General features: G+C 34.9%; 1 protein-coding gene and 1 pseudogene across 14 annotated transcripts in view; both read right to left on the bottom strand.

The window, feature by feature from the left end:
* Window positions 1-13,475, bottom strand: part of TRDN (triadin) — a 323,740-nt gene that overhangs the window by 169,931 nt on the left and 140,334 nt on the right. For 13 of the 14 annotated variants that reach the window (XM_054569903.1, XM_054569904.1, XM_054569900.1 and 10 more), the window contains exons 11-12: window positions 4,427-4,486; window positions 3,555-3,614 (exon numbers count right to left, since the gene is read on the bottom strand). In XM_054569903.1, the coding sequence (XP_054425878.1) occupies window positions 3,555-3,614; window positions 4,427-4,486 (120 nt within the window). The remainder of the gene's footprint in view (window positions 1-3,554; window positions 3,615-4,426; window positions 4,487-13,475) is intronic. The other variant, XM_054569910.1, reaches the window with a different exon arrangement.
* LOC129067750 (transcription factor BTF3-like) lies at window positions 1,263-3,548 on the bottom strand (annotated as a pseudogene).

Here is a 13,475-nt window from a genome sequence, read left to right on the forward strand (position 1 = left end):
TAATTAAAAATTAATATAAATATAATAAAATATCGTAAAAACTGATATATTAAATAAGCATCTGGCATATCATATGCCTTGTCAATGTGCTACTATTTGGGACTAGAGTAGTAATAGCATATGTTTTGACATTTCTCTATTTTAGGAAGACATGACATATGTGCCCTTAGCTCTATAAGATTTCAGGTCATTAACAATTTCTCTCATTATCTCAAGAAATTTTTACTACTTTCACAAGTTTCAAACTGACTTCTTTTAAAACACATTGCTCTAACATAAAAATATATTAGGAAAATTATTAAACTTGAAAGAAAGATAGAAGTTAAAAACTAGTACTGATTAAACATGTCTGTCTCTCACATACAAACACATACACATAATTTTAGCTTTGGGGACTAAGTGATTATAAATTGAACTGATTTATAAGAGCCAACAGCATTTTGTGTATTCAAAAGTAAAAATGACAGACAAATAGAAACTTGTTACAAGAAGGACAAACTTGTTTTTCAACACAAGCTGAGCAGCCCTTGCCCAGATGTGCTGAGCAATCACCCAATTCAGTCTCTGCTTCACTGGATGAGCACTGGCCTTGGAGGAAGTGATATTGGCATAATCAATTATCTTACCAGTGATGCACAACCTCACCTTAACATGACTGCTGGGCTAATAGCACAGGTCTCCCAGGAGCATCGTAATATTAGATTTTCCCATCACTCACTGCACATGAACACATTTTGCCTTTCCTCTCAAAAACTAAAACCAAAACAACCACCACACAGACACCATTGAGTTTTGCCAAAAGTTTTTTTCTGCTTTGCATACATATTATAAATACTTTGAAGATTATAACTCAAAACTTTCTTGTGAAAATATTTTTGTAAAACTGATGGTCTAGGAAGAAGAACCTTGTTTTTCTTAGCACCCACTCATGTAACTGTTAAAGACACACTGACCCAAAAAACAACTAGTTTCTCAGTAACATCATATAATCAGAACTGTGGTTTTCCATTCTTATTATATATATATAATATGTATATTCATTCAACAAGGCACATAAAAATGTTCATCAAGGTAAATAAAGCTTTGAATAAAACCAAATGAGCAAATGTTCAATAATGTAATAGCCTGTAAAATAAGAGAAATTCAAATGCAAAATAATTGGCAATCAACTCCCAGATCCACAAAATATCTGGCTATCTCTCACCGGATATTTCATGAGCCATGCAACCATGCAATTCAATGTCATACAATATTTTTACCCCACTTATAGCATGATGTCAGGATTTTCTGAAATTTCTGTTTGCTACTAAGAGCAATTGATGTCTAGTTTGGCATCTTATAATCTCCTTTCTCAGGGTCCTTTACTACCAGCCTCTCTCCGTCCTCACCTGTTATCACTTTCTAAGTGAAGTGTTTCACCTTTGCCATCCAGCCAGGACTGCTCTCCCCAGACAATGTCCTATCTTAAAAATTTCACTTCAACCTCTTTGTCAGACAAGCTTACCTACTGACTCATTTTCCAGGCTATTGTTTTCAGCTTATTATTGTACAGAAAAGATCTGGAAATCTCACTCACTTTAAGTGTTAACATCTGAGAGGAATTAGTCTGTTACCCCAACAGGCTCGAAGATTTTCATTTTAATAGAAGACAATTCCTTCTATTCAACTCAAAGGAATTGCAATATCTCTAATGGCGGAATTTTAAACATCACTGACACCAGTGGAGGAAATATTTGGGGTAAGAATACTTATCACCAAACCATAATACTTGAGGTGACTGTATTTTTTACTACCTAGACTTAAGCTGAACTTAAATAGAAGCAAATGCTCATGATTGAAGAAGAATAAAAACAGAACTAAATTTAAAGCAAAAATCTAAGCTGTTGAACAACCTTATTTCTTAATGGGATGCATTATTCTCTCCCATCTTTTTTCTTTCCGAAGTGATACTAGTCTATGTGTCGCTTTTCACTTTCATTACGTCTTTACCAATACGTCCTAAAGTTCCCCTCAGCTATTCTAAGCTTAAGACGGTCTTGGTCCTGAACGTAAGCTCCTGATCTCCCTTTCCTTAGAAAATTTCATGTAGAAAACTTATAATTTTAAATTATTTCTCTGCTCCTTTGAGATATCAATCTTTTTGAAAACTTCTTTCCAGTTTTACAACACAGGAGTGTCTTTCTTAGGGATCTGGGAATCATTCCTTTGAAATGTAATCATCAAGAAAGACAGTACCTTTATTTGACAGTTTTTGTGGGAGGGGAAGAACCTAACTCTTTTGTGTGCCTTGCTTCAAGTTGGAATACTACAATACATTCCTGTCATGAAGGTAAGAGAAGGATTACTTTTATTTTGAGTAAGGTTAATTAACAATGGCCTAAATTCCTGTTCCCCCCATCTCATTTCATCTCTCAAAAACTCTCCTTTTTTATGTTTCAGTGGAATTTCTGAATCATTCAGAAGTTTCCCTTCAGAATAAGTTCTGGTCTGCTGCCCCGATTGCAATAGCTTTGGATAAAGTCTTAATTGCCTGTTTAACTTTATCCAGTACAATTTTTTTATTTGACATTTGTGCATAGGCACATTTAAATATCTATATCCAACTAGTTTAATTTGCCCCAAGATTATTTTATTTTTTATTAGGCAAATAATTTTATTAACCTTTGTTTCAAACTTTATTCCCAGGCTTCTTCAGCTTAATTAGCTATGATGATTTGTGTAGAAGCAAAAACTGAAAAGAGCTGCAGCATCCAAGGGGCTAAGGCTTAAAAATATTAGAGATGTAGATTTTATCACATCCATAAACAAAATTTGAAAAAAGCATAATATAAATTTGAAAAAGTCATAATATAAAATAGCAGCTCCCATTAACTTCTTCAAGTTTTTGTTCTTCAGAAGTTGACTCAATTCAGTTTGCTTCATTTTTGGAAGCTTCATCAAAATTCTCCTTAAAATCTAGAACTTCTTCATCACCACCCTCTCCTGCAGCAAGTGGTGCTTTTCTACCCACAGGTTGTTTGGGCAGAGCTTCAGCCAGTCTCCTTAAACTAATCGGACTGTCTGCACCAAGCTGATTTAAGATGCTGACTAGCATTTATGTCAGCGGCTTTGTCTCAGCATGGCCTGTAATGGTGAAAGCGTTCGCTGCCAGAGATGCCTGAACACTGTTCCTTGGTTTGTGAACATATTTACTTCTTCAATACCGGAAATATTGTTCACCCCTAACTTCTTTACAGAGAACTGAAGTTTTTCATCATCTGCTGTAGCTGTTCTGTGAACCACCTTCTTCTTTCTATGAGCAGTTCCTTTCCCACCAGTGAGCTCTTCTGCCTGCAGTTTGGCGAATTTGTCTCGGTTCGTAATATATTCTTTCATCTTGTTTAGGGGAAAAACAGGCCTCACGGGGACTAGGGTTGGGGCTCAGGGGGTCTTTGGCAAAATAGCTGAGAATGAGAGTGCACACATAGGGATGCAAGATGGCAGCTAGAGTACCCCAAGATTCTTTTAAACATCCTAAACATAATATAACTAAGGAAACAAAGAAAATATAATACCTTTTTTTTTCACATCAGTAGTAGTTTCCTTCTCAGTTTTCTTTTTGACATCTTCTTTTTCTGGTAGTAAAATGAGAAAAGTATAAGCCTCTACCTGTTTAATTCTTACATATCAGGGTATACATGACTACCGTTAAGGTGTTCAGTTCTTCTTGTATAGAGTAATCCTAAGTCAGAGCCATAAATCATGTCAAATATGAGTGAACTGCCACCTTCATTACAGAACGGTGATTTTGGTGTGCTTTGTCATCAGAAAGGAGCACATTTTTGCTAAGGTCAACAGTCTTTAATGATAGTAGGAAACATTAAATGGCATTATTAATTACTGTTAAATTTAATCTTCTAAAGGATTTTAATAGGAATATACTGAATGCTCCCTGGGCTATCAGGAGACTAAAAGGCACATCACAAACTCAGAAATGTCTGAGGGTCACTTGGGACTTCAGATGCACTGTATGAAAACAACCATCTAAAAAAAAACAAAACATGGTAAACTAATCAATTAGTTTCTTCCCAATATATTAAATTATTTGTTCTTTTGAAAGACATTTTGTATTAAACCAAATGAAATAAATAGTAGTCATTGTATTCATATGCATTGTCAAGTAAAGTACCGAATTAGACTTAAACAGCTACTCCTAAGAAAAAGAATAATCAGTAACAGGTTTTAAAAAGTGTTTAGGCTTGAATTTTTTTTAAATCTATAAATTTCAACTTTACTTGGAATATTTAAAAGTCTCAAGAGTGTTTGTTACTAACAACAACAATAAATAATTAAGTAAATTTCTTTCCTAGAATATAATAACATTACCAGTAGCATCATAAATGGATACTAATTGATTTATGTGTTGGATGGTTTTTAAATTCTTTACCTTTCTTTTTTGTTTCAGAAGTCACTTTCTTCTCAGCTTTCTTCTTTTCCCCTTCTTTTTCTAGAGGTAGAAAGTAAAATATTTCCTTTACAAAAATTTAGTACAAAAGAAAAACTAAGATTAGAAGGAAGGATTACTGTTAAACCAATTCTGCCTCCAGATAGCTTTGTGACTTTGAGCAAGTGATTTAATCTTGCTAAGCCTTATTTTCCTCATTTGTAAGATAATAATACCTTCCTCAAAGTTAGATAATGTTACAAAGCACGCTGCATAGTGCCTGGTTCATAGTAAATGCATGACATTGTAGGCTGTTAATATCGTTTACAACTAATAAACAAGATAGCTTGAGCTTCCTGAACTAAACAATTATCTAGGGCCTAAAGCGAAATAGTAATACATGAAATTAAAATATATTTCCTGAAGGGAGATACAGGTAAGCTAAAAGAATTATTTTTTGTTACCTTTTCATATGTTCAGCTTTATTAGAAATAATACACGAAGCCATTAACAATATCTATTTTGGTTTAACTGTTTTTCAAATCTGCCTCTTGTCAACAGGCATTTGGAGCCTGGTGACATTTGTCTGGCAGTGTATCGGGGACATAACTTCCACTGCCCTTTCTGAGTGGTTGTATCAGCAAGAGTGCTCAGACCATTTTTGCACCCAGAAGTTGCAGGAAGTCTGGATACCACATAGAATAGTATGTATTGTCTGTAGACTTCATGAAATAGTTCTGTTTCAGAGATCTGAGATAGCCTCGCTCTGAGAGGCAAATGGAACCTCAAATGCCCAGCCATAGCCATGTAACAATTGGACATCCCTGGCCTCTTTTCTGGTAAGTGCACTCATTTCAAATAACAAAGCTATGTAAAAGTATAGGAGTTGTTGAAATAGATTGCTCATTTCTTTTAGGTTTGAGGCAAGTGTAAGTACAGTTACTGTTGGAAATCAATTGATTCTTATCTTCAGTTGGTAGTGTTCTTTATCTTATGTTGGAAATATTTTTCCCTTTGTCATTTGTCTTTTAAGTATAGCTGCTAAGCAGTCAAAGATTTTCATTACCCAAGACTATTATGAGATTATTACCATGCTGAAGAAATTCAATGAATAGTTCTAGTGTGAATGCTTGTCTACTAATGACTGCATCTTATTAAATATTGGAATTAATTCATTCCCTTAGGTGTCTTTTTACCTACAAGATCAAAGACAACACTTTCTTTCAGCCTTAGAAGTATAATTTATAAAGAACTCCTTTTCATGACTCCTAGAATTATGTTAGTGTCTAAAGGAGAAGCATATTCACACTCTGTCTAAGTGTGTCTACAATGTACCATCAAAGATCATCCAATCAGAGGTAGAAAGTCAAGAAGTCAAACTCCGATAGTTCCAGAGTTAGAAATAAACCAGTTGAACTTCACTTTGCCATTTCTTAAAGGTTCATACATATTAAATATGGAAACTATATTTAAAATTCTGAATAAAAGATTCTTTTGATTTAAGTATTATTCTTTCCAGCTTCTCAGGGACAATTTTATGTAGGAGGGCATTTCCATCTTATTAAAATAAACACGTGTCAGGTCATTGGATTGGCATTTGCTAAACATCACCTTCTGATGACATGCACCATAAAAGGGATTAATTCAAATACAGAATATTTGTAAATACTCTTAATGTATATCAAAAATCAATGCCATAGTCACAATAAAATCACAACTCACTATCCGAGTCTTTAAGTTTAATAATGTAGATGAAGAAATATTTCACTTAAAAATTTGTGTCAATTAGTCATTCTTATAAAGTAAACCTCAGAATAAAAGTAGATGTTTGAGGTCATAAGATGGAAGACATTTTTTTCATTTTTTTAAAAAGAATGCTCTTGTACAGTAAATTATACCTTTAAATGAATATATCTGGAGTTTTATTGTGGTGATACAGTATTCTTGCCTTAGTCCATATTGAGTTAATGCTTCCATTACACACTCTGCCTATGATTATGGCCATACACTGTGAGAGTCATGAATAAGAGCACAAGTCCACAAAAAGCAGCTATAAATAATGTACTTTAATAACATTTTTATGAAGTAGACCTTTAAGCTGTCATTATGGAACGTACTTTATTCATGGTGAATTCAGTTAAAACATCAACTTCTAAAGATTCTGCATTTCTTCAAGCACTATTGTCTCTATTCTTCAGGTGTTTTGGCAGCACTGGAATTTGGTTTTTCATTTATAAAAGACACAACAATTTAATTATATCCTGTATGAATATAAAAATAACCCATGTTTCTTTTATGAAATCTCTCCTTCCCCTGACTTTTGTCTCCTTCGGCAGCCAATACTCTTCCCTTTCCATCTGCTATGCACCCACTCATCCAATTTTCCCTTCACTCTCCTCCAATTGTTTGCCCTTTTGTTTGTAACAAGCTAGAGAAGAGTGAGAACATTTAATATCTTAGGTTTTCAGAAGATCTGCAACTCAGTGTCTGTAGAATGTGAATTTATCAGTATATTGCCTTCCTTTGGTAAAAGTGTCATAAGCTCTGAAATGATGGCTCTCTCTGGCAGAGATCACAGGGAAGACTGGTTGGGAGAGAAATCTTCTCCACAATGGGCAGCTCAGAGCCACAAATACATTATTAACTTTTGCATAAATTAACATCAGATGAAAGAAAAATTAAAATCTCACTTTTTTACTTTCTAAGCCCTTACAAAGGGCTTTTTTCTTTCTTTTAAATGTGTTTATGCCATCTCAAAGCCAGAGAATACACAATAGTTAATTATAATTGCAAAGCTTTCTAAGATGCTTGCTCCTAGCAAACCAAGAAAACAAATGCAAAGGTTTCATTTGCATCTTGTATTTTGTTCTTCCCTCTTTGCCTTTCCAGTGTAGAGATTATCCAAATTTTATATATCATATGGATGCTTTTCTTTTAATCCTCTATTGCCATGATTGATGTACTCTTGGTCCTAATCATGTAAATAGAGGCATGTTTCTTCCCTAACAATGCATTCCAACATACCTTGCTACCGTCACCCTTTCTCTAGAGTGTCAGAGATTGGCTTGGAATCCCACTCACTACCATGATCATGGAACATTTCATATAAGCAGATAAGCTCAATTACATCATTTGTTATTAGAATTCTTCATTGTTATCTACAGAGGGTCATGAGGCATGAGACAAAGCACGGTGCTAGTATAGGTGACCTTGGTCTAAATTCTGTTTCTGACCCTTTTTAACTTTTGTGTGATACTGACAATGTGCTGTGACATGCTGAATTTAATTTTCTTTGTTTGAATAATGGGACTAATAAAAGCTACCTTGCTGGCTTGTGAGGAATGGAGAAGTGCTTAGACCAGAATGGATGTTCAAAAATAATGATTGCAACAATTATAGCTTTTAGTATATTTTAGAACAATAAAGACATTATTTCATATAATCTTCATTAACTTTTCTAGGTGTGGTATTTTTTGAACTATTGAGTAAATACACATTAATTCTTATGATTCTGTATAGAGGGAAGCTATGTTTGGAATATTCTGTATTGAGAAACTTTAGGATAAAAGTACTTAAAGTAAGACAACATGTTGTGAAGGGGTACTATACTGGAATAAAGAAGTGGATTCCAGACTCAGTTTTGCTATAATTAGTATACACTGCCTTATGCAACTGTGAGTAAATTTTCTGACTTCCACCATCAAAGGCAGGGGAATGAATAAAGTGTATTTAATCCTTATTTTTTTATTTACTCACTCTCCAAATGAAGCATGCGTCATCTTGCACTTATTTCTTAATATTGCTGGGAACAGGTAATTTAAAAAGTTTTAGAGTTGTAAATAGCTATTGTATGCTTTCTGTCTTTGTTATGGCTTAACATTTTTTTTTCATCTAGAGAAAAGTCTGCTTTTAAGGCTTAAAATGAATATATGCACATATTCATGTATATGTGAATATGTACATATGTATAAATAATGTTAGGTGTTAATAAGGGTGGGGGCATGAAACTTGGTTTAGAGGATTAGAATATGAGCAGGTGAGAGACAGCATTGCCTTTTTTTTTTTTTTAAGGTGGAACATGCGTAAATTTCCTAAATGGGTAAGATTTGAAAAGATTCTTGAAAAAAGTGGAAAAGCTTTGGGGCCATGAGAAGAATTATCTGGCAGAAAAAAAAAAAAAGTCTGCCAAGACCTTGAAACGAGAGCCTTCTAGATATTCAAAGGAGAACCTGGGGACCAGTGGCTGGAATAGCGGTGCAGAAGGAGAGTGGTAAGAGATGTGCCAGGGATGGAGCAGAGGCCGAGCACAGAGAATCATGTTGTTCACATTGTGAATTTTTCATTTTATGTGAGTAAGATAGAACAGCACTGAGAAAGTTCAAGCAAAGAAATGTGATGATGAGTTATATTTTAAGAGGAACTTTGGCTGTTGCTGGACGGTGTGAGGTGCTCCTTTGATTTTGTGATCATATTTAAGGAAGAAGACAAAAAAAAGTAAAATAATTTAGTACAAGTATTCTTTCCATTTTTCTCTCTTTTTTCCTTCATAATTTCACCAGAATTTTGTTTGGGATTTTTGAACTATAGAACAGTGGTAGGAGTACTTCCCTTAACATTGTAATTAGGTTATTATGACAGCAAAGCTCTCTAAATTAAGGACTCACTTGAGTTATCTGGCATAGCTAAGCAGGCCTTTCAAGCTGAAATCCACTGTCTTTGCCTTGACTTTTAGTGGTAACTAAATTATTCTTAGAAGTCAGCACTTCTCATTATTAGCTATTTAACAACAAATAGCCCACAACCAGCAATTCAATAGCGCATTTCAGTGATTACCCAGAGACTTTTACATATATAGTTTATTTCCTTCATCAACAAATGTTTATTTAGCCTGATGGCAAACCCCTTGCCAGGGTCTAGAGTTTAAAAGATTCCCTCCAGGAACTCCAGGTAAGAAACTAAAAAGTGAGAAAGTTTACAATTACCACAAGGACTTTGAGGGACATAAAAAGTAGTATCAAAAGGGTCCAGCAGAAAGTCCTAAATGCAAAAAGACAAAGTGAAAGTAAGAAAGCTACTCCTAGGGGAAGAACCTCAGACTGAAACAAAAATGGTATGTGAGACTTGATTCTAAACTGAATCTGGAGCAAAGGGAAAAATTTTCTTTCTTTCTTCTCCTTCTTCTTCTTCTTTTTAAATATGCCCAAGTAGTATTCCTATGTCCCATAGTCGTTTAATCCACTTATCTACTGATGGACACTTTGGCTGCTTCCATATCTTCAGAACATTAGGTTAAGTGAAATAAACCAGCCACTGAAAGACAAATGCCATATGATTTCATTCATATGTGGAATCTAATGAACAAACTGTACTAACAAGCAAAATACAGACAGACTCATAAAAGGAGAGCAGGCTGACAGCTGAGGGTTGGGAGAAGTGGAGGGGGTAGAGGGATTGAACAAAAAGGAAAAAGGGCTCGTAGACAAGGACAATGGTGTAGTGATTTCAGGGGACAGGTGAATATAAGGGGACTACATGGTAATGAAAAAATACAATAAAAATCTGTAAAAGATAATGAAAAGAAAAAAATTTTTAAAAATAAACTAAGTATGGCAAGCGTTACTATCAATGCCAGCTGAAGTAACTGAAGGGTAGAGTGCCTGCTCATATCTGCAGACTCAGCCTGAGAACTAACTCTCAGTGATACAATTCCATTCATGAAGTAGATGTCCCTAAGGACTGCAGCCCTTATCAGTGTAAATCCACACTTTTTCAAGATATCATAGATCAATGAGAAAAAGTTAATGGGCTTTCATAAAATATATTTTTAATAATTTATAATATAAAATAAAAACTCATATAACAAGAGAGAAAAGTTCTAGCAAAGAGATTAAATTTTTTAAAGGTTTTATTTATTTATTTTCAGAGAGAGGGGAAGGAAGGGAGAAAGAGAGGGAGAGAAACATCAATGCATGGTTACCTCTCATGCGCACCCTCACTGGGGACCAGGTCCATAACACAGGCATGTGTCTTGACTGGGAATCAAACCAGTGATCCTTTGGTTTGGTGGCTGGCACTCAGTCCACTGAGCCACACCAGCCAGGGTTAGTGATTAAATTTTCTGATGAAATACTCAGTGGGACAAAATTAGCTTTACAGTTATTCATATGGAAAGCAACACAATAATTAATAAATAATAATATAAGAATAAACTCATGTTTCACATACTAACAAATTACTTTTTCCCAGCCCTGTGTATTTAATGACTACTAAAATATATTTATATTTCATAATCCTTGCAAAACTCCCTTTTTTCCATTTTTATTTTTTAACATTTTCCACATATTTGTTTTTGTGTTTCTTTTTTAAAAATTTACTCACTTGTTAAGACTTATCTGTCTTCATGATACTAACTCAATATTAACTCAAATATATTAACTCAAATATAACTGTGTTACCTCAAGCCTGGCCCTAGCACAGTGCTGCAATCAAAAGACATTAGGGTCAATAATTTCAAGAAATTTTGAAGATAAATTTAAATCTTTACCGAAGTATCTCAAATAGCTAATGCTGAATAACCCAAAGCAAACATTCTAAAGATTCTCTCCTCTACTTGAGACTTTCCATCTTCTTTCATCACCGTTGCTCTCCCCAAACACTACTGTCTCCCAAAAGCACCACTAAAAACTTAACCCTAGCCCACGCTGGCTTCCCCATTCCCTTCTCTTGACCTCTTTTCTCACTTTCAGATCTTATATTTTTTTCTGAGGAGTAATTCTTCCTATTTGAACATGAATTAATTTAATTCTTTTGACTTGTTCCAATACTTCTGATCACCCAGCATATCCTGAATAGAATGCAAATACACAGGAGTTGACCAGGCAAATATAGTATATTCCTTAGAAATTAAAATGGGAGGAACAAAAGTTGTGACTACACATGTTAATATTGGTATCCCTATAACACATGTAGGCAATATTTTCATAAAATATTTTACAAATCACTGAAGTGTGTAAAAGTTGAATAGGCTGTAGTTTTAGTTAACAGTGTTGTACCAAAGTTATTTTCTTATTCCTGATAGGTAAATTATGGTTATGTAAAATGTTAACATTAAAGGCAGCTTGTTTAACAGTGTACAAGAGCACTCTGTATGTGTGTATGTATGTATGCATATATTTATTACTGTTGTTCAATTATAGTTGTCCTCATTTCCCCCCATTACTCTCCCCTGCCCTACCCACTCCCCACTTTCCACTTTCAATCCTTCCCCTCTCCCCTTTTGTCCATGGGTCCTTTATACATGTTCCTTGACTCGACCTTTCCCTTTCTTGTCCACCTCCCCTCTGATCATCTTTATAACTCTTCTACATATCTAAAATTTTTTCAAAATAATTAAAAATTCCAAAATATTGAAAATATTTTAGGACTCTGAAATAGACAATTCGCGTTTCCTTAGTAGTATTGATTAGCTTACTCTGTAACACAAAGAAGTTAAATAAATGTGTGGAGGGGAAAAGAATGAAGAAATAAAGGCCTCAAGCATGGTAAAATTTTTGAGTTAGAATAGACTTTTAAGATCTTCTATTTCAAAATATCACTGAAAATGAGAAAACTGAGTGTCTGAGACATTAATTCAGTTAAGAAACTAATATGAATCTCACAATGAGACCTTTAGTTCAGACTCCTAACTCCTATACTCTCATTTATATGAGGCAGAAATAAAATTTAGAGATAAGAGTAGGGCAGCATGATCTTCCCTGTGAACAATCTAAATGTCCCTACAAACACTGTTTGTCTTATTCATCCCTTGGGAGCACCTGGCACTGTTGTACCCTTTTCTCCTTTGTATCCACTCATCCTTGGTTTTCTAGTCTGTCTTCTGCTGATGCTTGTGATGTGTAATTTTATGTGTTTACTTGGCTAGGCTATGGTAACAATTGCAATGGAATACTATGCAGCAGAAAGAAAAAAAGAACTACTAAACGTCACGACAGCATGGATGGAACTGGAGAGTATTATGCTAAGTGAAATAAGCCAGGGGGCGAAAGACAAATACCATATGATCTCACCTATAAGTGGAACCTAACCAACAATACAAAAATGCAAGGAAAATAAGACCAGCAACACTGAAAGGAAAAGAAACCAACAGAGACAAGAGGGAAGGAGGGAGGGGGGGGGGGGGGAAAAGGAAGGGAAGGGGAAAGTCAAGGAACATATAGCAAGGACTCATGGACAAAACCAAAGGGGAAGAGTTGAGGGAGGGAGGGAGGGAGGGGGTAAGGGAAAGTGGTGGGGGTTAGGCAGAGACAAATGTATTTGAAAAAATAAATTAATTAATTAAAAAGAAAAGACAAGTCTAGATGTTGCTGTGAAGGTACATCTTAGAAATGATTTACATTTAACTCAGTAGACTTTAAGTAAAGCAGATTGGCTTCCATAATGTAGGTGAACCTCTTCCAATAAGTCGAAGGCCTTAAGAGAAAAGACGGAAGTCCCCCAAGGAAGAAGGAATTCTGTTTTCATAGTTTCTTCATACTTGAGAATTCACATCGATTGTTCCTTGAGTCAGCAGTCTTTAGACACTCCCCTCAAATTTCAGTCTTGCTAGCCCCACAATCACATGATCACTTTAGCCAATTCCTTAAAATAAAACTCTCTGCACCCTCCACTAATGTGTGTGCATGTGTGTGTGTGCGTGCGTGTGTGTGTATGCATCTTATTGGTTCTGTTTCTCTGGAGAACCTGACTCAAACAATATTTCCCGAATTTCCCTTCCTGGGTGAACTTCATGCACTAGACAACTTCATTTACACCGTGGTTGACCTGCACTTCAGTCATGTTCAGAACTAAGCTTTATATGGCACAGGGTGTTTTTAAGTTCATTTATTCCTTGGGACCTTGATAAGTGTTACTGGGAACAGAAATGTTTATGTTCTCAAAAAAATATTGGAATCACTGAGTTTATAAAATTAAACATTTTTTTGTGTGTACAGAATATTTTGGATCTTCTATTATACTAGTGTATATTGTGAATGTCCATGCAGGAAATATATTA

This window comes from Pteronotus mesoamericanus, unplaced genomic scaffold, assembly GCF_021234165.1.
Source record: "Pteronotus mesoamericanus isolate MK-2021 breed Mesoamerican mustached bat unplaced genomic scaffold, CSHL_Meso_final contig_20, whole genome shotgun sequence".
In the NCBI taxonomy this organism is placed as follows: Eukaryota; Metazoa; Chordata; class Mammalia; order Chiroptera; family Mormoopidae; genus Pteronotus; species Pteronotus mesoamericanus.